Source organism: Melospiza melodia, chromosome 22 (assembly GCF_035770615.1).
Source record: "Melospiza melodia melodia isolate bMelMel2 chromosome 22, bMelMel2.pri, whole genome shotgun sequence".
NCBI lineage: Eukaryota > Metazoa > Chordata > Aves > Passeriformes > Passerellidae > Melospiza > Melospiza melodia.
Window position 1 is genome coordinate 6,668,237 of NC_086215.1, and position 26,577 is coordinate 6,694,813.

Genomic DNA, 26,577 nt, shown 5'->3' on the forward strand with positions numbered 1-26,577 from the left:
CCCTTATGTCCAAACATCTTGCAGCTTTTAATTAAGTCTGCCCAGCAATGCAGAGCAGGCAAGTGCTGTCATCTCCTCATCTCCCCTTCTCAGGGGGTGGGGAGGCAATTGGGGCACGCAGGAATGAGCTCACACACAGCCACAGCACAAACCTGGGGCAAAAACCCAGGTCCTGCCTGTGTCACCTCTCTGCCACTCCATCTGTGGGCTCCCCTTTCCAAAGCTCTGTGTCCTGTCCCTCTTTTCCCTAGAATTGGCAATGGCAATCTCTGCTCAGCTGGATGAGCCCATCTCACCTTGTCCCTCTTTGCCTCCCCTCTCTGACACTGAACAAAGCCTTTTATTTTTCTTTTAAGGAAAGAATTTTTCATTGTTTTTGTTTGGGGTTTTGTTGTTGTTTTGGGTTTGGTTTGTTTGTTTGTTTGTTTTTTGGTCGTTTTGTTTTTTGTTTTTTCTAGATCTTGCTTCAGCTGAGCAGCATCATCAGGGAAATTCCTGTCAGTGCCTCTGCCTGGCAATTTGCATGGAGCATTCCAGTGCTCAGCCCACTTTTTTGCTTTGCCTTATAGCTAAATAACTTCTGAGAGAAGAAGCAGAAAAAAAAAAAAAGGACAACATGACAACATACTTCAAAGCAGTGGGCTGAAGCTGTTAACTGTTCAGTGGTAACAGGGATGTTTTCTGGTCTGAGCAGGACCCCAGTCCCAAAGCCAAGCTGAGCTTCATCTGTTCCCCAGCCTTCCTGCAGTACCTCGTACCCCAGGCTCTCATGACTAGGAATAACAACAAGGATGGTGATAATGAATATTCAGACAACCCACAAACCACTCTCAGCATCTGCCATCCTATCTGCATTAGCACCAGTGTGCACAGATAATGATCAAAGCAGCATTTTCCTGCCAGAGGCCCCCCTAAACCACCCTTATTAGTATGAATCAATGCTGACTAATGTGCTTCCCTAATGCAATTGTATCCACTCCTACTGTTCATGATTTAATATAAGACATCTCCCCCTTTGCCTGCCTTCCTCCTAATGCCACATGCAAGGTGGAAGCCTTGACTGAGGGTACCAGGAAAATCAGAAAAAAAATTTTTACAAGAGACCTAAAATCCACTGAAATGAAATGCATGGAAGGAGGTAACAAGACCTTGGGGTTTTTAACAGTGAACTGTCTGCTCACTATAGGATGCTAGACCAGCATCCAGGCTTCCTATGAAAGATATCATCAGCTCTGAAGTTCTACAGCAGTTCTGCTTATGCAGAATATAAAATAGCCCTGCTCACTGCAACAGGCTCTGTGCTGGGTGCTGACATGCTCTGGACTTCACTAATGATAGAAGAAAATTCCTTCATGATTTTATGTTGCTTCCTTCCTAGCATCACCTGCAAAAGGGAGAAAATTCTGCATTTTGCCTTATGCTGCTCTCAGCACCACCAGTGGCTTTGCCTTGGTGGCTTTCCAGTGTAAATGACACGGCCCTAATGTGATGTGTCCATGTTTCCACACAGCAGGACACCAGGGAAACCACCACTAAACAGCCAACAGTGTTTCCATTAGGGCTGGGTGAAGCCCTCTGGATTGATTTCACATCCTCTCCAAACCCTTGGTCACTGTGGCTGGTTTGGGTTCTGCTGCCATCAGCCCTGGGAGAAGAGCAGGGGTCAGGCCAAACCTCCCTCAGCAAAATCACAAGGAACTGCTTGACAGAGCAACAAACTAAAAACCAGCCAACCTAAAAAAGTATGGGAGGAAAGGGGCATTGAAGGAGAAGATTGCACAGAAAATTCCCATGCTCCATATCAGCTGCTTTCCTAAGGAAAGGATTGATATCCTTAATGCAGGATGTGTGCCTCCCTTGGGCTAGCCTAGTGCAAAGAGCAATTGAGAGCCATCTTTTGGTAGGAAAGAGGCTTCTATGTTGGAATTAAACAGTTGACAAAATCCCAACAGCTTTACAGATTCTCGGAGTCAATTTAAGGAGGCCACAAAATGAGATTTTACCCCTGTGGGTTTCAGTAAAACGGAATGTTCTGCGAGAGTGTGTGCACAGTCTAGCTCTTAACTGTGAGAATTGGCTGTGGCTCCACTAATTCTCCATAGCCAGGCTGAGCCTGATATCCCTTTAAAAATGCATGGGCTCAGTTTTTAAGTGACCAGTTCTGCCAAACAGGGCCAGATATTAAAAACAAACAGCCCTGCAGCATCCAGCCAGGCTCCCACCTGATCGTGGCATCTGCTCTGCTGCAGCACGTGAGGCTTTCTCCTCTTCCTCAGCTGAGCAGGTTTGTCCCAGAGCTGGATTTCCAAGGTGCTCAGCTCCCAGCAGCTCCAAACACCACACATGAGTGGCATTCCCAAGCACTCAGCCCCCTCCTTCAGCTCAACTGTGTGGTGTTTGGCCATGAGATGCCCTTGCAGTCCTCTCTAAACTCTCTCCCCAATTACTTCCACTGGATTTTTGTCTTATTTCCAGGGTTTTTTTTGGGAATGCTCAGGTCCCAGCAGCTCCAAACACCACACATGAGTGGCATTCCCAAGCTCCCTCCTTCTGCTCAACTGTGTGGTGTTTGGCCATGAAATACCCCAGGTACCCTTGCAGTCCTCTCTAAACTCTCTCCTAACTACTTCCACTGGATTTTTGGCTTATTTCCATGGTTTTTTTTTTTTGGAATGGTGACTTCTCCAGCATGGTCATTATCTGCAAGACCCCTCTCTCAGACACCTGCCATGCACACAGAATGCTGATGCCCTTTTTCTCCCATGCTGGGAGGAGGGTGTTGTGTTCTCCACCTGCTCCACATGTCTTTCATAAATGGTTTAACAACATTAAGCAGAAACAGAAAAAACAGAACAAACAACTTCCCATACATAAAATTCATCTTGAACTGAGGTAAGACTTTAAATTCATATTAGTTTCCTACAAACCAAAAGGGAATTTGTTCCTTTCCCCCTGGCAGATAAAACAACAAACCACAGGCTTCACAGGCAAACAAACTCTTGGCTCCTTTATAAAAGTGGAGGAGGCACAGCCATGGCAAAGGCTGCTTGCTCAGGGTGTGAATCCTCCATCACAGGAGACCTCCCAGGTTCCCCACAAACCTCTGTCAGATGTGACACAGGTATGCCTGAGCCTGCCTTGGGGGAAAGGCTCAATTAAATGACCTCTCAAGGTCCTTGCAGACCCGTTTCTCCGTGATGCTCAGAGACAGGATCCCGGGCTTGATGGATCTGCGGCCTGACCCACAGTGACAGCTCGTAGCCATGTCTGAACACATCCATCGTGTGCCTCTGTGCCCCCAGCCCCTGCAGACTCTGTGCTGGCATGCTGGGCTGCACGGCTCTTTAGCAAAGGGCACAGCCAGTGCCAGAGGCGAGGAGCAGGGCAGGGATCTGCGGGCTGGGTCACTGTGTGTGTTGGCAGGCAGGGCAGGAGGGGAGCTGGGCAGAGCACAGCCAGGCAAAAAGGCTTTTGGGAAAAGGCATTTTCTCTGCTGCTCTGCGCACAGGCACCAGTGGAAGCAAGGCAGTGCAGCTTTTAGGTTTTGGGGCTGTCTTCCCCCTGAGCTGTTTTGGAGAGGACAAGCCAGGACAATATTTTTAACCTGCTGCAGGGAAAGGGGGTTCTGCACTCCCTGGAGGCTGCAGAACAAGAACATTTTTCTTCCCCACACAGAGCTGATGCCTCACAAATCTCTGTTACTCTGGCTCCGTGCCCATGGGACAACACTCCCAGCACACAGGTGATTCCCTGTAATTCCCTGTGATTCCCCCTCCCCATGTCCATGTCCATGTGCACAGTGCCACAGGCTGCTCACCAACATTTCCCTGCCCACCACTCTGCATGGCTGTGTCTTTCTGAAGCACAACAGGACCATATAATTATGTAAATACACACGTGGCCGGGAGAGTTTTTCAGTCTCTTTGGGTTTCAGCACAAATCTCCCGACACTTGCTGGCTTATTCCCCTTCACTCCAAAGTGCCTGCTGCTTCAAAAGGGCCTTCATGTGAGCACCCCAGCTTTTCAGATTAAAATGAGGAGGAAAAGGGGTGGTTCTAGATAGCACAGCTGGCAAGAAGAGTTTGAAACAAGTGACAGCTAAGGATTAAAAACCCAGAAGGCAAAATAAAATCCGAATTCTGCCTATCCTCTGTAGGTTTTTTTAACTCTCTGCAGTTTCTTAAATCAAGATCACAGTTCTTGGGCCAAGTCCAACTTACACATGGAGATAAATCCTCAAAGATCCGTGGTAGGGAGCACACAGCCAAGGCTCCTACACAGCAGTGTGAGAACTGTCACGCTGACGTGCGTGGTGACATCTTTATGTGAACCTGCAGCTACTGGCAGTTCACATGTACGAGTTTGGTACAGAGGCTCGGGCTGTCCAGAGCTCCATTGATTTGAAAAAGCTGCTTGGGAACCTGCCTGTGAACTGTCTGTCACCAGGAATGAAGAACACCCACCCCCTCAGCTCCTTTTCATCTCACTCTGTGCTGTGCACATTGCCGCGACACTGCGGCGCCTTCATCTCACTATCAGAGCGCTCCACCCCAGCCTTTGAAGCAATTTGCATTGCCAGCTGGGGGCCTGGGGGAACCAAAGCAGCGTTGCCAGGTGGAATGGGGACAGTGGTGCAGCTCTCAGCCTGCAGCCCATGGGAGCTGGCAGAGCTCCCAGCACCCAAAAACTCGTCCAAGGCACAGGAAGCAGATCGGAAATACAAGGTGACCCCGGTGGGAGGGAGGAATAACAAGGAGGACTCCATGGATATCAGAAGGCTCATAAATTGGAACACAAACCCTGTGAGGAATGTTTGAAGGAGCTGGGGCTGTTTAGCCTGGAGAAGAGGAGGCTCAGAGGTGACCTTATTGCTCTCTACACCTTCCTGAAGGGAGGCTGCAGACAGGTGGGGTTGGTCTCTGACAGAACCAGAGGACACAGTCTCCAGCTACAGCAGGGAAGGTACAGGCTGGATATCAGGAAAAAGTTTTTCACCAAAAGAATAATTACGTACTGGAATGTCCTTCCCAGGGAGGTGGTGGAATCACCATCTCTGGATGTGTTTAAAAAAAGGCTGGACATGGCACTGGGTGCTACAGTTGAGGTGTTAGGGCACAGGATGGACTCGATGATCTTAGAGGTCCCTTCCAACCTCATTATTCTGTGATTCTGTGATTCTGTAATTACCTTATTATACTATATTATTCTATTCTGTATTACACTACATCGAAACTGAATCTGCACAAGCACCCAACTCAATTCCAACTGCCCAGAACCTCATGACTGTCTGCTGACCCACAGCCTGCACACACATTTGGCCCTGACAGGCCAAGGAAACAAAACACCATCACCTTGGGTAAACAATCTCTGCATTGCATTCTGCTTTGGCACAACACAGGAGCAGCCAATGACACAAGAATCGTTTTGATCATTCTTTTCCCTGCTTCTCTCAGGTCCAGAGCATGTGAATCCCACAGAAGGCGACATACCTGTATATTTTATATCTGGTTGTAAATCCTTGACGATGTCTTTCCACAAAGGATAAGTAGCTCCGTGAGTGGTGGAAAGGCCCCCTGTCTGAAATAAGCCAATCAAACTCCTTGGAGACATGTTGGTTGGTAGCAGCTGGGTCCTGGTGGGAGGGCTGTATGAGTATATGGTCCCATATAAACAGGAGGTAGAGGAACTCAACAAGCCTCCAGTTCATGCTTTTCTGTCTGCCTTTTTCCTCTCATTCTTGCTCCATTCTGTGGAGTCCTGTTGGAAGAGAGAGGGGATAGGAGGAAGGAAAGAGAGAAAGAGAAATGGAGGGGAGGAGAGGGAGGAGGGAGAGAAAGAGAGAGATTAAAAATGCTCGGATCCTTTGACAACCTTCTCTCAGGGTGAAAACAGACGTGAAAAACCAAGTACTAAAAGACTTCAGTTTGCCTGTGTTCCACCTTAGAGTATTTGGCAGTGTTTTATTCATGTATTTAAGTGGTGCCTTTAACCTCCTGAGCATATACCACCTTTGAAATAACCAGGTCCTGACCTGAGACATCCTCACCCCAGCTCCTCCATCATTTCCCTCGTGAAGTTCTCCACAGTGCAGCAAAGGCGAGTGAAGGCCAGGCACTGGAGGTGGCTGCACCCTAGGCTACAATTACCCCTTTATTGTCCCTTTAATGCTGTGCCAGAGAAACGTGTCTCCTGCTTTCATGTCTCTCTGATGATCTCTAATCCATACTCTGTGCAACCTGAGCAATCTATAAAGACCCAGCTCTTACTTTCAAGTGCTGCCAAAAAAAGAAATAAAACAAAATAATTACCCAGGTCTGGCGACAGCACACACGGACACACAGACACACACAACGGTGAAATCCTGCCAAACTCTGACAGATAAAAATGTCCTCACCCTGCTTTCCTGCTGGGGAGGTGTGCGTGGTGCAGGGGATGGGGTCTGCTGGTGTTTCAGGTATGGAGGGACCTTGAGGCGCTCCTCAAGATCAAGGGCTCTGCAGGGTGACAGGCTGAGCATGCACATTGAGCCTGGGAGATCCTTCCCAGCACCTGGAGCAGGGCACAGTCTCACTGCTACTGTGGGAGAGCAGCAAAGCAAGGCTGAGTGTCGCAGACATCTTTTAGGAAAGATCCTTTCCTTAGGATTTTTCCTCCTGAGAAGCTGAAAGGCCTCAGGAACAAAATGTAAACAATGATTATCTGCTGCTGTGGAATGCAACAGGTGCATCTGGGATTGGCCCATGTTGAATGTTTGTAATCAATGGCCAATCACAGTCAGCTGGCCTGGACTCTGTCCAAGACACAAACCTTTGTTATCATTCTTTGCTATTCTATTCTTAGCTAGCCTTCTGATGAAATCCTTTCTTCTTTTAGTATAGTTTTAATGTAATATATATCATAAAATAATAAATCAAGCCTTCTGAAGCATGGTGTCAGATCCTCATCTCTTCCCTCATACTCAGACCCTCTGAACACCGTCACAGCTGGGGACAGCCCTGTGTGAGCCAGGCATGTGACAAGGCATATGATGAGTGGGAAGGCAATCCGGGGGCAAGGTGCCCTGCTAAAGGTTACACAGCAAGCCTTGGGTACAGCTGGAAGAGAGCCCTGCTCTCCTGACTCCCATTGCCAGCATCTCAGCCCTTGGCTCATCCTCAGCCCAGCCAGGCTGCTGGCACCCTGGCACTGCTGGCACCGTGCCCCAGATGACAGGTGTCACCTGTGACCGTGTTCATGGGGGTCTGAGGATGAGGGAAGAGATGAGGATCTCACTCCATGTTTACAAGGCTGATTTATTATTTTATTATATATATTATATTAAGACTATACTAAAAGAATAGAAGAAAGGATTTCATCAGAAGTCTGGCTAAAAATAGAAAAAGAAAGAATGATAACAAAGGTTTGTGGCTCCGACTCTCTGTCTGAGCCAGCTGACTGTGATTGGCCATTAATGATAAACAACCAACATGGGCCAATCCCAGATGCACCTGTTGCATTCCACAGCAGCAGATAAACATTGTTTGCATTTTGTTCCTGAGGCTTCTTAGCTTCTCAGGAGGAAAAAATCCTAAGGAAAGGATTTTTCATACAAAGATGTCTGTGACAGTCACCTCCCACCCAGGATGGTCCCCTCCTGCTCCCACAGCAGCAGCTCAGCCTGTTGGGCTGTGCTCCTCGCCCCTGGGAGCTGCTTGGAAAAGTCCTCTCCACGCTCACAGCTGGTTCCTGCTCCTGCCTTCTGGGTTTTGTGGAGGGAGTGCCAGCACTGTGAGCTGGCAGTGATCTTAAAGCTGCCTCCCAAATCTGGGAGCACAAATTGTGCGCAGGACAGGTGATACCCACCTGTTTCTGTAAAACACAGTGCAGAGAGACTGCAGACACTTTTTAAAGCAGGAGAAATGAGGCTACTCAGAGCTTTGTCACAGTGAGAGTTCGCATCAGGCTTCTTCGTGCATCTCCAGAAAACTTTCTGGTTTTGCGCCTGAGTCCTCTAAAAGTTTGTAACTCCCATAAAGAAAAGATTTTTCTGAGAGTGTAGGAGAGGCATGCTAGAGGTGCCAGCTGCACTCCCAGCACTGTGTGTGAGCCTTGGCTGCTGGGAGCAGCAGAGCACAGAGCAGAGGTGTTCGTGACCAGCATGGCCATCCCTCTGCTCCAGGAGCTTCCCCTGGAGCATTGCAGGGCTGCATGCCTTGGCAATGAGTGTGTGAGCTGCTGTGCAGGTGGGCTGGAGCCCTGGGTGTGCTGGGCAGCTCAGGAGCCCTCTGTGTGTGTGTGCCAGGGAGTGGGAGCCTGCACGTGGGCGCAGCATGTGCTCGAGGAGCTGCAGCACAGAACTGAGATGTGTAAGTCATAAAGATGACACTCAGCTGTGGCATTACAGGAAGAAATGGGGGGGAAAAAAGTATGAGAAAGTCAGCCAATGTTTGATTTTTCTGTTGGTCCTTTCTAATTGCAGATGGAATATTGCTGTTATTAAACCTGGTGGTACCTGCAGTTCCTGTTGTTCCTTTTCTGGAGATATGTTTTTAACATCAGCCTTCACCTCTGACTCTTATTTCAGCCCTGAACAGGGAGGTTCTCAGTGCTTAGCCCCTCACATCACACACAGAATGGTTCTGCTTTTCCTTACAAACCAGGGGAGTTTCTAGCCTTACCCTGAGGGCAACAGAGCACAGAACATCCCTGCCTCCACTCACTCCTGAGCCCAAGGTGATTTCTGGGGAATGCTCCCAACTACAGCCCCACCTTCAGCACCTCCAAATTCCAGTTCAGAAGTGGATTTCTACTGCTTCTCCACCCAGGCTCCTTCCCTGCCAGGCTGTTCTTGTCCCATCAGCTCAAACTCAGCGTGTTTGCCATGAGCTGGGTGTGCAGACAACAATCAGCTGCTCTGTACATGCTGTCCCAGCTTCCTTGGTTGTCTGCTCATTAAACTCACCCAAAGCTATTTCCCTCATCTGCCAGCCTGGATCAGTTTTCCCTTAAATATTTCACTGTCTATTGGATTTCTGTTGCAGAGAGAGGAAGGGAGCTCTTATGTACCCAAGTGGGGGAAAGCCTCCCTCCAGTTTCCAGCACAGTGCAAGTGAGAACTGAAAAATGAGAAGAGCCAAACAAAAATGGGCCTCAGAGAAATCCCAGTGTGTCCTCCTGCATGTGAATATCATACACTGGGGAAATATCAGCTGGTGAAAGAGAGGAGATGGTCCCTAATTCACCACACACCATTCTTCATCCTCTCTTCCTTTCCTTTGGGGCACAGCTGGAGTCAGGATGATTGAGGCTGTGATGCTCTCATCCAGGAGGTAAGATATGGGCAGAACATGCCTTGAGACCACTGGAGAAATGATCACATCTCCAGCCTGGAAGCTGCCTGGATGAGTTCTGAGGGCAGGGAGTGGTGCCCGAGGCAATGGAGGATGGTGGAGCGCAACTGGGTCCAGACTACTATCACACCATCAACTTTAATTTTTTAGTAGTATCTTTTTCCCCCCTGTAGCTGCTGTAGAGATGTTGTTTCACATTAAAGATTAATCCATTCCACAGGGCTGGTCCCCATGGAAGCTATAAAGCTTACTAAAGTGGGACTGTCTTGTGTCTGAGGAAATATTGTGAGGTGCACTCAATCCACCTCCTAACAAGCTTGAATCCGAAATTAATTTTTCAGGTGTCTTTATGGGACTCCACTGATGTGAAATGTGTTTTGTGGGTTTGGCAAAAGGAACCAGGCAAGAAGCAGGGTGGGAGACCCCAGGCTAAATAACTACATCTGGCACAGAAACAACCTGTGGACTAAAGAGTGGGCTTGGGGGAGCCAGACACTGGGTTTTGAGCCAAGAATCCAGTGTTTTGCTCAACTCTGCCCCAAACTCCCCCTATGACCTTGAGCAGTGCCCTTACATGTGGAGTCTTGGCCCCACTTTCCAATTGTCAGCATGGAGTCACAATGGGGTTTGTGTGACTCTTTAGACCAAGGACTTGCTGGAGAGGCCAGAACTGGGCTGTAGCATCTCCCAAAACACAAACCTGCTGTTTGCTTTGTGTCTTTCCCAAGGTGTTCCTGCCCCACAGTGAATGCCAACCATTTCAGCAAAGGGCAGCAGTTAACAACACCCAGCTCTGCAGCCCATCCCCACGAGAAAGAGAGAAGCACAGCACAGCAGGGAGGGAGCTGGGTCCTCCTGGCTCGTGTCAACAAACACCATCATGCAATCATCACATCTGTTAATAAACACGATCCGTGGGTGAGCCAGGACACGGCTCCAGTTCACAGCAAACAAGCAGTGGGAGAAGGAAATGTTGGATGTGCTGACTCTGAGTCATGGTACAGTCATTTTCCAGCTCCATCCAGCATGGAAGCTCATCCCCCAGTGCACATGGAGATCCCTCCTAAAGCCCCTTGGAGTTTGTTAGGTGGCTTAGGATGCCCTTTTCTTAATACCAATTCAGCCTGGAACATTAAATGTTCTTTATCTTATGAGTCTACAGGATTCTTGGAGGAAATATAGGCAAGTATTTTCTGTAAAGTGCAAGTTGTATTTGAATGTACACTTAATTTCTTTGTGATTGATATCTGTGTGTTAATTATATTCTATTTTCAGCAATACCTTCGCTGTCACAAGGCAGTGCCTTTTATCCAAGGAGTTCAAATTGAATTAGAGACATTAATTAAAGCTCTCAGCACTCTAGTAAGGCAGGCAAGTGCTGTTACTCCCATTGTTTCTTGAAATAAGAAGAAAAGAATAGAGCTGGATGTCTACTTAGCCACTTAAAAGGTAATTTTTATACAGTGGGAGAGCTCAGAGTGATAGATTTTGCACAAAATTATACTGCAAGGTCTGTTTCATCCAAGGGAGGCTGTGCAGCCCCAGATCCCTGCTATAAACAGGCAGACAGGATGCAGGTGCTCTGACTCTCCATCGCTTGCTGTGAACACTCCTCTGCCTCCTGGGATTTTCTACCTTTCCCCTAACCCCTGTACCTTTCATTTATCTCTTCTATTAGATCCAAATTGATCTCACGCACATCCCTTCTGTTTTCCCATGCTCGTTGTTGTGAACTATTTCCATCAGAAATGCAGACTCAGGAAAGAGAAATTACTGAACACATTATTTGCAGTACAGGAATAAGTCCCCTATCTCTTTAAGCTTCATGCACCAATAATTCTTCCTCGTGTCCCACATTTGGTTGTTGGCAGGTTGAGAGAGGTTTCTGCCTGCTGCCATTTACCAGAGGGAAGAGGCTAACAATTGATATTTGTATCTGAAACAGTTCTGCTCTTCAGCAACTTCACACACGGCTTTAGGATGCTGATAAATTAGTAAGAGACTGAAGTGTCAGGGGAGAGATGAAACAGCTTATGTTAGTTTAGAGCTCAACCCTGGAAAGTGACGAATGTCTGACCTCATTTCAGAGAACAGATTAAGTGTACCCTTAATTTTAAGTACAGGATGTGCTACTCTATCTTGTATTCAGCCATGCCTGCTTTGGGTTTGTGCACTCAGACTCATGGACAGCCAATTGCTGCCCCACACCTTTAGGATTTAACTTGTGGAGCAGTAACATTTCTGTCCTGTCCCCTAACTGAGAGATGGCCCATGAAAATATCAGAAAGACAACATCTTGTTCTTTGGAAACCCTTCCCAGCAACCCAAGCAAGCTGGGGACACCTTTCCTCTGTCAGGGCCAGAGGAACTCAGGCAATGTGGATGGAAAGGGAAGCCAGTCTGTCAGAGTTTAACTCATATGAACTGCTGAGGATAAACCTGAGCTCTGGAAAAACAGAATTTGGGCACTTGTGACCTAGATGTCTTTATAGCTCAGGCTGCAGACACTGATACCTGCCTGAGTCAGGGCTGGAGCTGCAACTCAGCACTGGCTCTGACTCTCTGGGTGACTGTGGCATACAACACCGTAAAATCCCAAATGGTTGTAAAGCTGTTTTTTCAGGGAAGTGGGATTTCACTATTTCAGGCAATGATTGGCTAATCCATCCCCAAATCTCAGTAATTCCGCTCTGATCAGTGTCTAAATTTACATTATTCTTTCACCACTCCAGTTTTAAATATGCATGAGTGGTTAGACCTGCGGGATATTCATCAGCCGAAATATTTTTGGGTGAGGAAAGGCAAGGAGAGAAGATGAGAAATATCTCTCCAAAAATTCCAACAGAGTCCACAAATTCCCTTCACTTTCACCAAATTGCTCATGCTGAAAAAAATAATGATTGGGAGATGTCAGTGTTTGGGTTGTGAGAGCTCCAAGGAGGTTTCCAAATCTCAATTTGAAACTACTGGAGCTTTTTCTCCTTTTGATTTGTCTTTCCACGCCCTTCAGATGGAACAGTGATAAAAATATCACTTTTTACCCCAAATGACTTGTAGGAGAAAAGATTTTTCTTCTTTTCAGTTTATCAACACTTTGCTCACAACTTGTCAGAATATTCTGTGAACCAAAACCGCCCCACAAACCCTCTTTTATTAACGCAGTTCAGCCAGCAGCCTAAAGGGAGCAGGTTTTGTGCAGAAACTCCAATTACTCCTTGGCTGTAAGGAGGCAAGAATTGTAATGTAACAGCTCTGTACCTACTCTTAGCTTGTTTGTCCCCACATTTCAGCTAATTATAAACTCCTGGTGTGATGATGAGGAGAATGAGAGGCGGCTTCAAACCAAGCAAGAGTAGCAGGTGACTCCACCAAGCCACAAAATCAGGTGGTGCTGGACAGAGGGAGTCCAAGCTCAAAAATCCTGATCATAAATCTGCTGTCCAACGTACCAAAGTCATTGTTCTGAATTCCAGGCTCCACAGGCACTTGGGTTAGGGCTCGGTGAGGAAAGGAGATCTGTCACAGACATCTTCTGTGAAAAAGCCTTTCCTTAAGAGTTTTCCTCCTGAGAAGCTGAAAGGCCTCAGGAACAAAATGTAAACAATGGTTATCTGCTGCTGTGGAATGCAACAGGTGCATCTGTGATTGGCCCATGTTGGTTTGTTTGTAATTAATGGCCAATCACACTCAGCTGGCTCGGACAGAGAGTCGGAGCGACAAGCCTTTTGTTATCATTCTTTGCTATTCTATTCTTAGCCAGCCTTCTGATGAAATCCTTTCTTCTTTTCTTTTAGTACAGTTTCAATGCAATACATATCACAAAATAATAAATCAGCCTTCTGAAACATGGAGTCAGATCCTCGTCTCTTCCCTCATCCTCAGACCCCTGTGAACACGGTCACAGAGATCCTTCTCACAGCGCTCCCTTGGTTGGGAAAAGAATTAAAATGAACTTCTGCTCATGCACACATGTACATGGGATAGGTTTATGGCGCAGTGTCACAGGGTTGTGAAGATGGTGAAGGGTCTAGAGGAGAAGCCATGGGAGGAGCTGCTGAGGTTTGTCCACGCTGGAGAAGAGGGGACTCAGGAGAAGTTGTGGCATTCATGTTCCACACAAGGGGAGGTGGAAGGGGAGGCATGGATCTCTTCTCTCTTTGACCGGTGATGGGATTGGAGGGAACAGCTGGATCTGGGCCAGGGCAGCTCAGGCTGGAGCTCAGGGAAAGGCTCCCCAGGGAATGGGCATGGTCCTGAGGCTGCCAGAGCTCCAGGAGCCTTTGGACAGCACTGCCAGGGGTGCCCAGGGTGGGGTTGTTGGGGTGTTTGGACATGAGCTGCACTGGACGATCCTGATGGGTCCCTTCCCACTCATAACTCTGCGATTCCGAAGCCAACCCTGCTGAATCCAAGTCTGGAGCAGTGGGTGCTGCACAGACAGCAACCAGCAAGGCGGTGCACGCCCCAAAAAGCTCAGAATCCATTTAGGAGAGCAAGGACAGCAGATGGCCGGGGACAGATGGGGGAAGGCAAGGGAACAGTGAGCTAATCCCGCTCAGCGGGCTGCGGAGCAGCGGTGTCAGCACACCAGCAGCCCAACTGTTGGCAAGAGTTTGAGAGCTATTGTCACAAATGAGAGTTAAAAATAGGGAGACTGGATAATGAGCTCGCTTTTGTAGATGTTTGTGAGGAACTCCTCTCATTTGTGAAGTGGCAGAGACAGAATGAATATAGATGATAATAATAATAATGATAAATTGCACTTTTCTGAGCTGCTTATTAAAAAAAAAAAATATGGCGGGGTGTTGAGCAGTGATTTCTATTAAGCACTGCCCTGAACTTGAAATTATTCCTACTATTATTAAAGTATTGTCCTAGTTAGTCCACTTCCCCATAATTTCTTTTTAAGTTACACAAAAAATGCAGCTCTATCTCCTGTCTTCCTCAGTATTTATACACTTCATATCAAAGTCCAGTAATCTTACAAGCATTAATAGATTTTTATCCTTGCAGCAGCTTTAGGAGATGGGGAAATGCTGCTTTTTTCCATTCAGCAGGATGGGAATTGAGACATGGGGTAGATTAATGGCTTGTCCCAGATCATTTTATGACTGCTTGAGGAATTCAACCCAAATCTCTTACGTCTCCTTGCAGTACCCTTCCCACGCACCTTCATGCTACTATTCCAGAATTAGCTGGGACTTGCCACAGAGCTGCTTAGAATTATTTTGGATTGCTCATTTCATGTCAGGAAAATGCCAATTCATAAGAGGCAAAACACTTTGTAGAAATTTGTTGATTTAAGGGGGGGAAAAAAAAAAGGCGTTTTGATAAAGTCAGCTTTTCTTCGGAACAGACTGTGTTGAGTGTTCCGTTTGGAAGGGATTGGTTCAAGATTGTGTTTTGTTTTTCATTACATGTTGAGTAACATACATTGAAAATCAAAATCAAGTGTTTTCTTAAGCTGTGTGTTTTGACTGAGCTGAAATAGATTTTGTAATTTATGCACAAGAGGAAATATCCAAATTCATTTAATACTTTTCTCACAATTTGGAAAAAGAAACACCTGCAAACCAGACACAATAAACTGAGCAAAAATCATACTATTCCCTGCAATTTTTACTGGAAATTCAGGAAAGAGTAATCTGAATCCTCAGTTTAATGAGGCCTGTGCCAGCATCCAGAAATCCTGGTTTTTGCTTTCAGAACTCTCCATCCTGGTGCCAGTCTTTCTAACATATTCCATTTCAAAAATTGGGACCTGTAACCTGAGAGGCTGAAGGAAAAAAAGTTGGTGCCAAAACTCCTCTGGAGAGCAATAATGTAATTTTCAATCCAAGAAAGTGAACTCGTGTATCACACCTGAGAGTCTGTGCAATATTTCTGTTCCAAAGTTCATTCCTGGGAAGAGACTTTGTCACCTAAGCTCACATGGAGTGATCCCACTCCACAGGGCTTGGAAAATGCAAACTACCACTTCTTCTTTCAGTAAAAGAAACTGAGATTACCTAATCCTTGTAAATGGCTTATCTTTACATTTGTCTTATCTCTCTTAAAAGGAGCTTAGCCTTTGGCCGGGTTGTTGTGTTCTAAGAGTGGAGGAGCAGAAGGGGTTAAAATCCACACTAAAATCCATTCCTTCTCCTGCTGCTTGGATAATGCCAGCCTGCCTGCCAGGATGAACGGCACCACTGGAGCTTCCTCTGGGCACCACATTTCACCGCCACTCAGCTGGATGGAGCCAAGAGAAGCAGGGGCTGGTGAAGAGGGGAGAGAAAAGGGACTCTGAGCTGTCGCTGGCAAATTCCAGCCTTGGGCAGCTCCACCTTCCTTATCCCCACCCCTGAGTGGAAGAGGAATTTGCCATAAAACTCTGTGTGCATTTAACCCCTGCCAGGGCACTCTGGAAGCAGGGTGGCACCTCCCAAGGGTGGCATGGCTCAGGCTGCTGTGGGGGAGCAGAGCTGCAGGCAGGGCCAGGGGCAGCACAGCTGGTCCCTGATGGGGGCTCCATGTCCCTGCAACTCCCTGGGGCATCACTTAGAGGTGAGTTCCACAAACCGCTGGTCGAGGTGTGCAGGGCACTGCTCTGAGGCTGGAAACACGCAGGGTCAGCCCCTTCTGCAGCCCAGCCACCTCATGGAGGAGAAATTAGATGCACTGCACATCAATTCAGGCTAGAAAAGTGAGCTAGAATGAGTGTTAGCCCCAAATAACAGCATTTCATGGGCAGCTTCTGCAGCAAAAGTCAGAAATCTGGAGCTCAAGCTCTGCCATTGCAGGTTCTTCTATTGAAGAACTTCTATTCAAAGTCTATTGAAGTCAATGAGCCTTGGGTTGGATTCTCATTGCAAAAAGATAATCAAATACCATATTAACTCTTAATTTGGAACAGCGTATTAAATTAGAAACTCACATTAACCTGGAACTGCATTTATATAATGAGAAGATTTAAAAGCTGTGTATCACGAAGGTGGGAGAACTCCTACCCAAAGCTGTTCTCAGCAGCCCTGAATCCCAGAGCCAATCTAGCTGCAGCACTGCATTTCCACCTATTCCCCAAGCCCTGAGCCTGGGATTTCCACTGGGACAGAAGGCTGTGTGGAAAATAAAGCCATCTCCTCCTTACCAGTATTAATCTGTCAAGCACAGAAGGCTGGTACCAGCCAGGCTCCAACCAAAGCCAAGAACTGGAAAATCCCAGAGGATCTTGAGGATCTGCACTGGCATCACAAACACCGTCTCCCATCAGTGCACCAGCTCTGCAGCACAGATATGCTAAAAAAATTTAAAACTGGAGGAATTCAGTCTTTTCTGGGATTAAAGTTCAACGCCATCCAGGCCTGAGCATCTCCAACATTGCAGCCCTTTGTTACCCACACTTGAGGCCACCTCTAGCTGTGAGCTTTATTTATTTCCATCTCTGAGACTGTTCTGCTCTGTGCTTAATCCATCTCCTGACCACCTGGAGCGTTTGAGAGTCTTGGCTGTGATGCTTGTCTGTTTGGATAGACTCTAAGCAGAGCTGGTCAAAAAATTTTGACAGAACAGTTTTTCGCAGGAAAACGCAGCTCCCTCAAAATCGAAATATTGCATGGGAATGTCAATTTTGACAAACTTTTTTCGCGTTTAAAGTGTCAAAACAAATCAGTTTGATTTTCTCTCTTCATTTCAGTCATGTTGAAATGTTTAATTTTGAGGAAATAAACACATTATTTTTGTATTGTTTCAATTAATTTGTTTTGACATTTCTACACATTTTGTATTGTATTGGTATATGTTTAGAATACATTATACAATGCATAAAGCTGTTTATTTTATGTATTATCATACAATGCCAAATACTTCCCACAGCATTTTAGTGCTTCAGCACTAGGGAACAGAAGATATCAATAATCTCAAATTATTATTGCTTTTAAATTTTAGGTCATAAGAGCCTTGTGGGATCATGGTTCTCCTTCACACTGAAGTTTATAAAAAGCCACCACATGTCAAAAGGCAAGAATTTCCCAAGGAAATTGTCCATTTTCCAAGCAGCTCTGTCAGCTCAATGACAGCAAAGTACAGCTCCTCTCCCTTCTGCACACCAGAAAACCAACTCCTCTACTTGTTAAAGGAAAAAAAAATAATAGAAGAACAACAAGAAGAAAATGCAGATTTTCCCAGAGTGGAATTTGTATGCAATGTTTTCCTGAGCATCAGGGATTTAAAAGTCTGAATACCATTGACCTCCTGGGACCTCCGTCTTCCAAACCACTTACGTACTTTTAAAAGATGTATTCCACCTCCTTCCTGGAAGTCTACCTGTTTTTTTTGGGTTTTTTTCTTGCTTATTTGAAACCACATTTCTGTTCCCCTGCACGTAACAGAGGGGAATCACTCCCTGTGAATTTCTGCCATGCAGGTGGTGGGAAAAGTGGGTTGAAGAGAAGGGCAAAGCAAGAGGAAAAAGGGAGGGCGAGGAGCTGAGCCTGAAACAAGGCAACTCCATCCATTCCTTTTATTCCAGCGGGAATAAAAAGAAGCATCCCCAACTTGTGGAGATTTATTTGCAGTGGAAGAGGGGGTTTTCAGTCTGCTTTTCCTCTGAGTGGGACATGCCCAGTGCGCCAGGCTCTGTGGTTGGAAATCTGAATTCCCCCACGCAGCTGCTGGGAGTGCACCTCTGAATGCAGATCTGCCTGGATGTGTCCTCGTGCTCCAGCTGGCCTGTCACTATGGATTACAGCTCTTGGCTAATAGTGAGCACTGCTGGAGTCTGAGACTTCCATTAAAAGCTGATGTTGCCACCTCCCCGCCCCACAAATGGCTCCATCCCATCCCAGCTGACGTTTCTGCGCCCGGGGCCTCATCTCTGGGGTGGGGAAGGAGCAAAGTGCCTCAATTTGTCTCTGTGTTAGGCAACAATGGAACAAGTCGAAGGCAGGAAAGGAGGTTTGAGGATGATCAATTTTGAAAACTCTGGGTAATTTACTTGAGAGCTGACCTTACCCCTTGTCACCGGCACATTTGTAGTATTGGAGCCCCATCCTTCTGACAGCAAAAGCACAACTGTGTCGCAGACATCTTTTAGGAAAAATCCTTTCCTTAGGATTTTTCCTCCCGAGAAGCTGAAAGGCCTCAGGAACAAAATGTAAACAATGGTTATCTGCTGCTGTGGAATGCAACAGGTGCATCTGTGATTGATCTCATGTGGTTGTTTCTAATTAATGGCCAATCACAGTCAGCTGGCTCGGACACAGAGCCCAAGCCACAAAACTTTGTTATCATTCTTTCCTTTCTATTCTTAGCTAGCCTTCTGAAGAAAGCTTTTCTTCTATTCTTTTAGTATAGTTTAATGTAATATATATCATAAAATAATAAATCAGCCTTCTGAAACGTGGAGTCAGATCCTCATCTCTTCCCCGATCCAAGAACCCCTGTGAACACCATCACACAACTGAGCATGGAGTTACCCCCTGGAAGAGCCCTTGAGGGAAATGCTTCATCAGACCAAGTTACACTGTGGAGTGTCTTTGGGAAGGAGGAATGCTCCTGCAGGGAGATATTGCCCATCCGTGCCAGACTCTGCCAATCACAGCGAGCCCTGCAGTGCCTGAGGGTCCGAGGGCAGCTGACAGATCCAACAGAGCTGGCATGGACACTTGACCTTTCCTCAGTGCCAGGAGGAGATCACTGACCAGGAAGAGCAGCACATGCTCAGGCAGGCTCTACAAAGGCAGGCAGGAAAGCCTGGAAGAGCCGAGAGCTGTTTGTAAAACAAACAGAGCAGTTTCAGCACAGCCTGTGCACTTGGCCGGCGTTGCCATCGCTCGTGGGCAGGCCCAGGGGTGACTCCCAGCTTGGCAAGTGCCAGGTGCCATCACAGCTCCTTCTGCTCCAAGGGAGACGTTCAGAATGAATGCCTGCAAGGCTTCCACTGGAATGCTGAGAGATTCACACCTTTGTGGGCTGGGGGAAGGACAGGGCACGCTGAGTGGCACTGCAAAGTTTCCCTGGCATGGTGTCCTGCCAAAGGGGGTGAGCAGTCCCCTCCACCAGCCTGCACACATTCTCCTGCTGGAACTCCTCATCCTGGATGGATCCTGCACGCCCCCGCAGCTTCCCAAAGTGACTTTGAAAGCAATCCAGAGCTAGTGTCACATTTGTGTCTCCGACAGCCTGACTCCCAGAAAGATCCTGTGCAATCAGCTGGCCAAATCCAAATCTGAAAAACACCTCCATGGCTGGTCATGATTAATTAATTCTGCCTTGACATTCCCCAGGGCACCTAGCAGCTAGTCAGAGCTGCCAGAGAAAGAGACACTGCTGTGGGAAAGGATAAATAGTCTTTCCTCAACTACAGACATCAAATTAGATAATAAATAGTTGGCTAGATACATAATTTTGTATGAGTGTTAAATTAAATGCAGAACAGAAATACAGCTGGCTTATCCCTGTGAAATCAAAGGTGTTGGGAAGGAGTTTCCAAAGAAAGAAGAGTCTGCTGTGCTCATGAAGACATAGCCTGAAGTTATCTATCATGGCTTATGTGACTGTTTACAATGACACACAGCTATTCTTGGACATTTTATTCCTGGTATAATATTCTCAGATCTGAGCAGCTCAAGGAAACTTCCCTCTAATTTATACTTTTGTTTTGTCCCTCCTCCTGTAGACAAGACTGTCGCAGACATCTTTTCATGAAAATCTTTACCTCAGGATTTTTTCCTCCTGGGAACCTGTGAGGCTTCAAGAACAAAATGTAAACAATGATTATCTGCTGCTGCGAAATGCAACAGGTGCATCTGTGATTGGCCTCGTGTGGCTGTTTGTAATTAATGGCCAATCACAGATCAGCTGGCTCAGACTCTCTGTCCAAGCCATAAACCTCTGTTATTCATTTCATTCTATTCTTAGCTTAGCCAGCCTTCTGAGGAAACCTTTTCTTCTATTCTTTTAGTGTAGTTTTAATGTAATATATATCATAAAATAATAAATCAAGCCTTCTGAAATATGGAGTCAGATCCTTGTCTCTTCCTTCAACATAAGACCCCTGTGAACACTGTGTTCCCACAGGAACAGAGTTTGTCCCCACCAGCTGTTGTGGGCTTATCCTGTGCTCCTCAGGGAGCTGCAGCTGCCAGCCCAAAACAGGGGCTCTCCTGTGTCCCCCTTAAACACTTCAGTCCCCTAAACCCACAGGTTCTGCCCAGATTTTCCCAGGGACCACACGGCAGAGACTGCAGTGACAAACGGGGGATCCTGCAGGAAGCTGGCAGAGGTGTGGTGATACCCTGGGCTCAGGTGGGCAGCAGATGGCTGTGGGACCCCTGCCAGCACAGGGAGCACAGCCAGCACCATCACCCCTGTCTCACTGGACGTGCACATCCACAGCTGGTGCTCCTTCAGTGCCACAAGCCCCTGTGCACAGACCCAGCCACACAGCTCAAGGGCAGGGTGCCCTGGTCTGAGCTCCTGTCACAGCACAGGGCAGGGCTCTGCTGGTTCCCTTACACATCCCCCAGTCCTGGAAGCCTTTGATTTGGCCCCTGCATCCCTGAGGAGACAAGTCCCACCCTGTAGTGGTGTTCACAGGGGTCTGAGGATGAGGGAAGAGACGAGGATCTGACTTCATGTTTCAGAAGGCTGATTTATTATTTTATGATATATATTACATTAAAACTATACTAAAAGAATAGAAGAAGGGATTTCATCAGAATGCTGGCTAAGAATAGAACAGCAAAGAATGATAACAAAGGTTTGTGGCTCGGCTCCTTGTCCGAGCCAGCTCACTGTAATTGGCCATTAATTACAAACAACCACATGAGACCAATCACAGCTGCACCTGTTGCATTCCACAGCAGCAGATAATCAATGTTTACATTTTGTTCCAGAGGCCTTTCAGCTTCTCAGGAGGAAAAATCCTGAGGAAAGATTTTTCATAAAGATGTCTGTGACAGTCACCTTGCAGACATGTTGATGTTCTCCTCCTGAGACACTCAGTTCAGACTCTGCTCCCGTTGCAAGGAGGTTTCTGAGCATGCAGGGGCTTCCTCTGCCTTCCTGCACCTCATCCAGAGCCTGAAATCAGCTCACATCATCCTGATCCTCCTTCTTTGCAGCTTTCCTTCACCCACCTCGCTCCTCCTTTCTCCATCACAGCAGGCACAGCCAAGACATGTTATTAACACTTGCCACTTCGTTAGCAATCTTCTCCAGGAGGAGCAGGGGAGAAGAGAGGAAAGCCTGCAAAAATTGGAGAGTCGGGAAAGTTGGATTAAAGGAAGAGTAGCAAAGACTTGAAGGTGTGAATGAGAAAGTGTAGGAGTAGAAGGAGTATGAGACGAATCTAATGGGTGAGAAAGAGATTTATAATTAATCCCCAGGCTGGTGAGAAAGCAGGGAATGAAGTCAAGACCATCCTCATCTCTATATGGCTCTGCTCCTGATTTACTTTGACTTCAGACAGATCTTTTTATTTTCTCCTTTTATCTCCCATCACTCTGGACCCTTTGAGTATCTGCTATTTGAGGTAGGAATTGTCTTTAGCTGTGTGCAGCAAAAAGGAAACTGCAATCATAGGCACTAAAGGATGCGAGACATTGTTTTTAGCACATCCTAAAATTAGGCTCAGAAAAGTGCTTGGGGATTGTCTGCCAATGTTTATTAATTCAGATTGAATTCATGAGATAGTTACTGTCAAAAAGTGGGGTGGGAAAAAATTAAAATAATCAAAGTACATGACTGCATTATTTCTTAATGTAAATGCTTCATGATGAGATGTCTATAAAGTGGATCCAGAAGGAAATGTTAAAAAAAAACAAAACCAGCCAAAAGTGAAATAATACGGTTATGAAAAAAAAAAAGTTATTCATTTATACAAAATTCAAGTTTTAAAATTATTTTCTACACTCTTTTCCTTTTAGTCTCAAATATAAAATCTTTTTCATTCTTCCCCTGCTACACTAATTATATTTAAATACCTAAAAGTAATTTTTCCCTTCATTTTTTCTTCCCGAGCTAAACTGATGAAAAAAAAAAAAAGAGAAATCATTATACACCTATTCCTACCAGGAATTCCAATAACTGTCTGTCAGATCTTCATAACAACATGAGGGATCTCAGCAAGGCTGAGTTTCTCTGAGTTCCTTAAGCTGGTGACTTTCAGAGTCCTTTGCTGTCTTCTAGTCTAAACCTGCACTCAACAGAGAACTTAAAATGAAATAATTAGATTTACAGCAAAATAGATGAGCAAAGCTCTGTATCAAAAATGAGTGAAAAGTTCCCAGGAAATAATCCGAGAGCTAATTTACTTTTTCCATTAGAAATTGCCATATGCTGCTGGTTTATTTTAAGACAGTGACACCATCCCTTTTCACCCTCTATTTCTCTGAAATCTTCTTTTTCACTTCTCCTGGCTTTATTTTTTTTTTTTTTTTTTTTTTTTTTTTTTTTTTTTGGGATCACCACAGAACCAAACAGGCACAAAGTCCCTACGGAAAATTGGAACATGTGATGTCCAAGTGCCTGTGATATTAAGCCAAAAAAAAAAATAAAAAATAAAAAAGCATCAGAGCTCCCTCCATCAGTCATCCCTGACTCAAACCCCTGAAGAGCACTTGGAATGAGACACAGGCACAGCCTGTTCCAGGGATTCTGCACCCATTTTTGTATCTGCTTTCTCCAGCACAGGACCCTGCTCACAGCAATCATAGTCCTGGAAGTATTCGGGGAAGCAGCACCTGCTCAGCTCCCTGCATGCAGAGGATTTAAAGAAAATTAGGTATGTGTGTAGGAATTGAGCATCTAAATATCTGTGGATGTTTCCACATTGCCAAAGATCTCAGCTCCCTGTATTAGTTTGCTCTTGGAGTTTCTCCAAGAGGAGGAAACAAGCTTCCCCTCAGAAGTAACCCGGTTCTGGGTATATTTTGCTTTATTAACAGCAGTTTTGGGCAAAATGAGCAAGCATTTGTGCTCCAGTGGTTTATTGTCATCTTCCACAGTCCTGCAGCACTGTCCCAGCAGATGCTGCATGCTTGAACACTCTTCATGTGGGGCATGGAAAATGCACCCTGAGTGTCTGAATACAAAAATTCTGCATTATTGGGCTGGGAATCAGTCCTCATGTCCCTTCAAGCGCCTGGAATTTTAAACTCACACCTAAAAATAAAATCCAGAGTGTGTCTCAGCTCTCCTGTTGATTTCCTGTGACCCTGTTCACAGGGGTTCTTGGATGAGGGAAGAGATGAGGATCTGACTCCATGTTTCAGAAGGCTTGATTTATTATTTTATGATATATATTACATTAAAACTATTCTAAAAGAATAGAAGAAAGGATTTCATCAGAAGGCTAGCTAAGAATAGAATAGGAAAGAATGATCACAAAGGTTTGTGGCTCAGCTCTCTGTCTCAGCCAGCTCACTGTGATTGGCCATTAATTAGAAACAACCACATGAGACCAATCCCAGATGCAGCTGTTGCATTCCACAGCAGCAGATAATCATTGTTTACATTTTGTTCCTGAGGCCTTTCAGCTTCTCAGGAGGAAAAATCCTAAGGAAAGGATTTTCCATAAAAGATGTCGGCGACACCTGGAATTTTAAACTTACACCTAAAAATAAAATCCAGAGTGCGTCTCAGCTCTCCTTTTGCTTTCCTTTTCCTGAGTCCTGATGGAGGTCTGGAGACCAGACCTGTGCAAGGGCAGCAGAGTGTGTTTGTCCCTAGCCCTTCCATCCACGCCTGCCACAGCACAGAGGGAAAGTCATGCCCCAGCAGCATCAAAAGTTGTCCCTCTGATGTGACACACGAGGGTTTGGGGACTGCACTTTCCTGGTATCAAGGCTTTACAGAAGAGCTGCCTCAGAGAAGCAGCAATGAGAAAAAAATAAAGTGCAGCCATGAACAAAATCTGTCTTCAAACTTAAAGTAATGAGAAGCAGTGCAGCAGGATGCATTGGTAGGAAGGAGCTATCAGCCTCTTTTGCTCTTCTATGTAATGCAGGCAGCTTTATCATTAATTGCTATTTACTGCAAATGCTGAAGTTGGGAAAAAGATGAATATGAAACAGCAGCCTTGATTCAGCATTCTTCAAAGAACAATGCACATGTCTCTGTGTGTGTGTGTGCAATTGCAAACTTCATTTTATGTACTTTGTATGTAAAATAGTCATTTCTGTGTGCAAGGGAGGCAAACAGATACAATTAGAATGTTCTTCCCTTATCTATTCCAGTAAAAGGCAAGCTCTGCCAGTGATCTTAGGCAATGAGAAGAAAGATTAATTCAGGCCAGATTTCTGAAGAAGGAGCCATTTTATTGGGGTGGAGGAGAGGGAGAGGGAAACCAGCACTGCTTTTACCCAGCGCTGGAAATGTAAAGAGTCAGCATAGCTGACTACTGCTTTTTGAGGAATTATATTTCCTGAGGATAGGGGTTGCTGAATTCTTTTAAAAATCCAGATTTTCCCTCATGCCAAACTTGGATCCAAGTTCCCTGGGCAGTTCCCATCCGCTGTGTGAGCAGGAGGCTCAGAGCTGTAGCGCTGAAGGGATTCAGCTCCTTTGCATGGAAACACATGCATTTAAAAAGCTCCTCTGCAAAGCTCCCAGCCTAAGTGACCTGCTCAAGGTCATATATAACATGTCAGTGACAGCACCATGATTGAACTATCTCACTAGAGCTCTGCTTTATTCACACAGTGCTGCTGCATCCCAAAGCAGCCACTGCTGCCTTCCTCTCCTTATCTCATCCTCCTTAGAGACACATCTGTCCTGTGCTCCGTAAACCATAATATACCTGTAGTCTTTTATTCACTATCTGTCACTGGGCAGTTTTATTACAGATCCCTGAATTATCCAGCCTAGACTACAATCTACTTATTCCTGTCAGCCATTCTCGCTCCCAACCCTCGCCTCACCTTTCAGCCTTGGCAGTGTTTTAAGGCTTTCAGGTACTTGAAATGCAGGGACAATTCTGATTCTCAGGGGAAATCCAGCAGAATTGCACCGAGGCCAGCCTGCTGGTCTCCCTCTCTTTCCTAAATGCAGATGGTTGGAAATCAGGAGCTTGCACTGGTTTCTGCAGTCTCATTTGAACCAATCCTTCAAGAATACTAACAGCTGCCATTTTAGACCTCTGATCCCCATTCTTGCTATCCATAAAATTTTATTCTCCTCCTTTCTCTGCTCGTTTCATCAGAAATCAATCTTCCAATAATGCAGGTAAATTGCAGTCCTACCTTACAGCTATTTTTTTTTTTGCATGCATCTTTCTGGTGAATTTTGCAGAACAAAAACTCCCTCATCCATCCTTCCCAGCCCAGGCCATGAGCACAGCAATCATCACATTTCCACAACACCTCACTGGCAGATTTGCACCTGCCACTCACATCTGTCTCTTTTTTACCATCCAGCAAACAAAGGACTCGTTCCTCCCCGATGTGGCAATTTGTCTGAGCATTCACACCTGCCCCAGCAGCGAACTTGGTGTTCCCAGCACCAGCTCCCACCTCCTTCCTCCCAGTCACACACCTGTCAGAACTTTATCCCATCTATTGATGTGCTTTCCTCACAGCCATCAGCTGCCCATCCTCCTGAAGGGAGCACTGTTTTATTACCTGACCATGGGAGAGCATCTCTGTTCACCCAGAGGTGCTCATGGCCAGTGCTGAAGTGGCCCTCAGCAAGTGTCACCTGCTGAAGCTGAACTTCAACAGCCTTATTTCTCTTCACCCAAATTCTGTGACCAGCAACAGGAACAGAAAGGCTGATGGGAGAGGAAAGTTATGGAGAAAGGCACATTCCTCCTTAATCCCAGCAGCAGGTGATGGTGGATGACCCTTGGACTGTGCCCAGTGCAAGGGACCCTCAGGAGGATGGGACTGTGGGGAAAATATGGGGAGAGGACCCGGCTCCATAGCTGATCTCTGTCCACCCTGTCACTCCTGCCAAGCTGCTTTGGTTAAGTCTCAGATTTTCATGCACCCACTCGTCTCTTTCACAGCATCCCTGCATCAGCTCGGGCAGATTCTTTAAGGTGACATCTTACAAACACCTTGGGGGTTGATTTTCCAAATGTTCCCCATATCCCATGGCAGTATTTAAGGTCCTGTTTTCTGTAATGTTCTGGTACCTTTTGCCACCAACTACTTTCAAAATCAGTCAAGGCACGATTGCAAACTGAAATGCTGCTACTGACAGGATTCGAATTGTTCTCCAAGCCTTGTGCTGCATCTCCTCTGAGGTGACAGCATTCCCTGTTTC

General features: G+C 46.1%; 1 protein-coding gene across 1 annotated transcript in view; it reads right to left on the reverse strand.

Annotated features, from left to right (window-relative positions):
• Nucleotides 1–26,577, reverse strand: part of BRINP1 (BMP/retinoic acid inducible neural specific 1) — a 94,534-nt gene that overhangs the window by 58,505 nt on the left and 9,452 nt on the right. Inside the window, exon 2 of the mRNA XM_063175065.1 lies at nucleotides 5,491–5,758. Coding sequence (XP_063031135.1) covers nucleotides 5,491–5,708 — 218 coding nt within the window. The 5' untranslated portion in view covers nucleotides 5,709–5,758. The remainder of the gene's footprint in view (nucleotides 1–5,490; nucleotides 5,759–26,577) is intronic.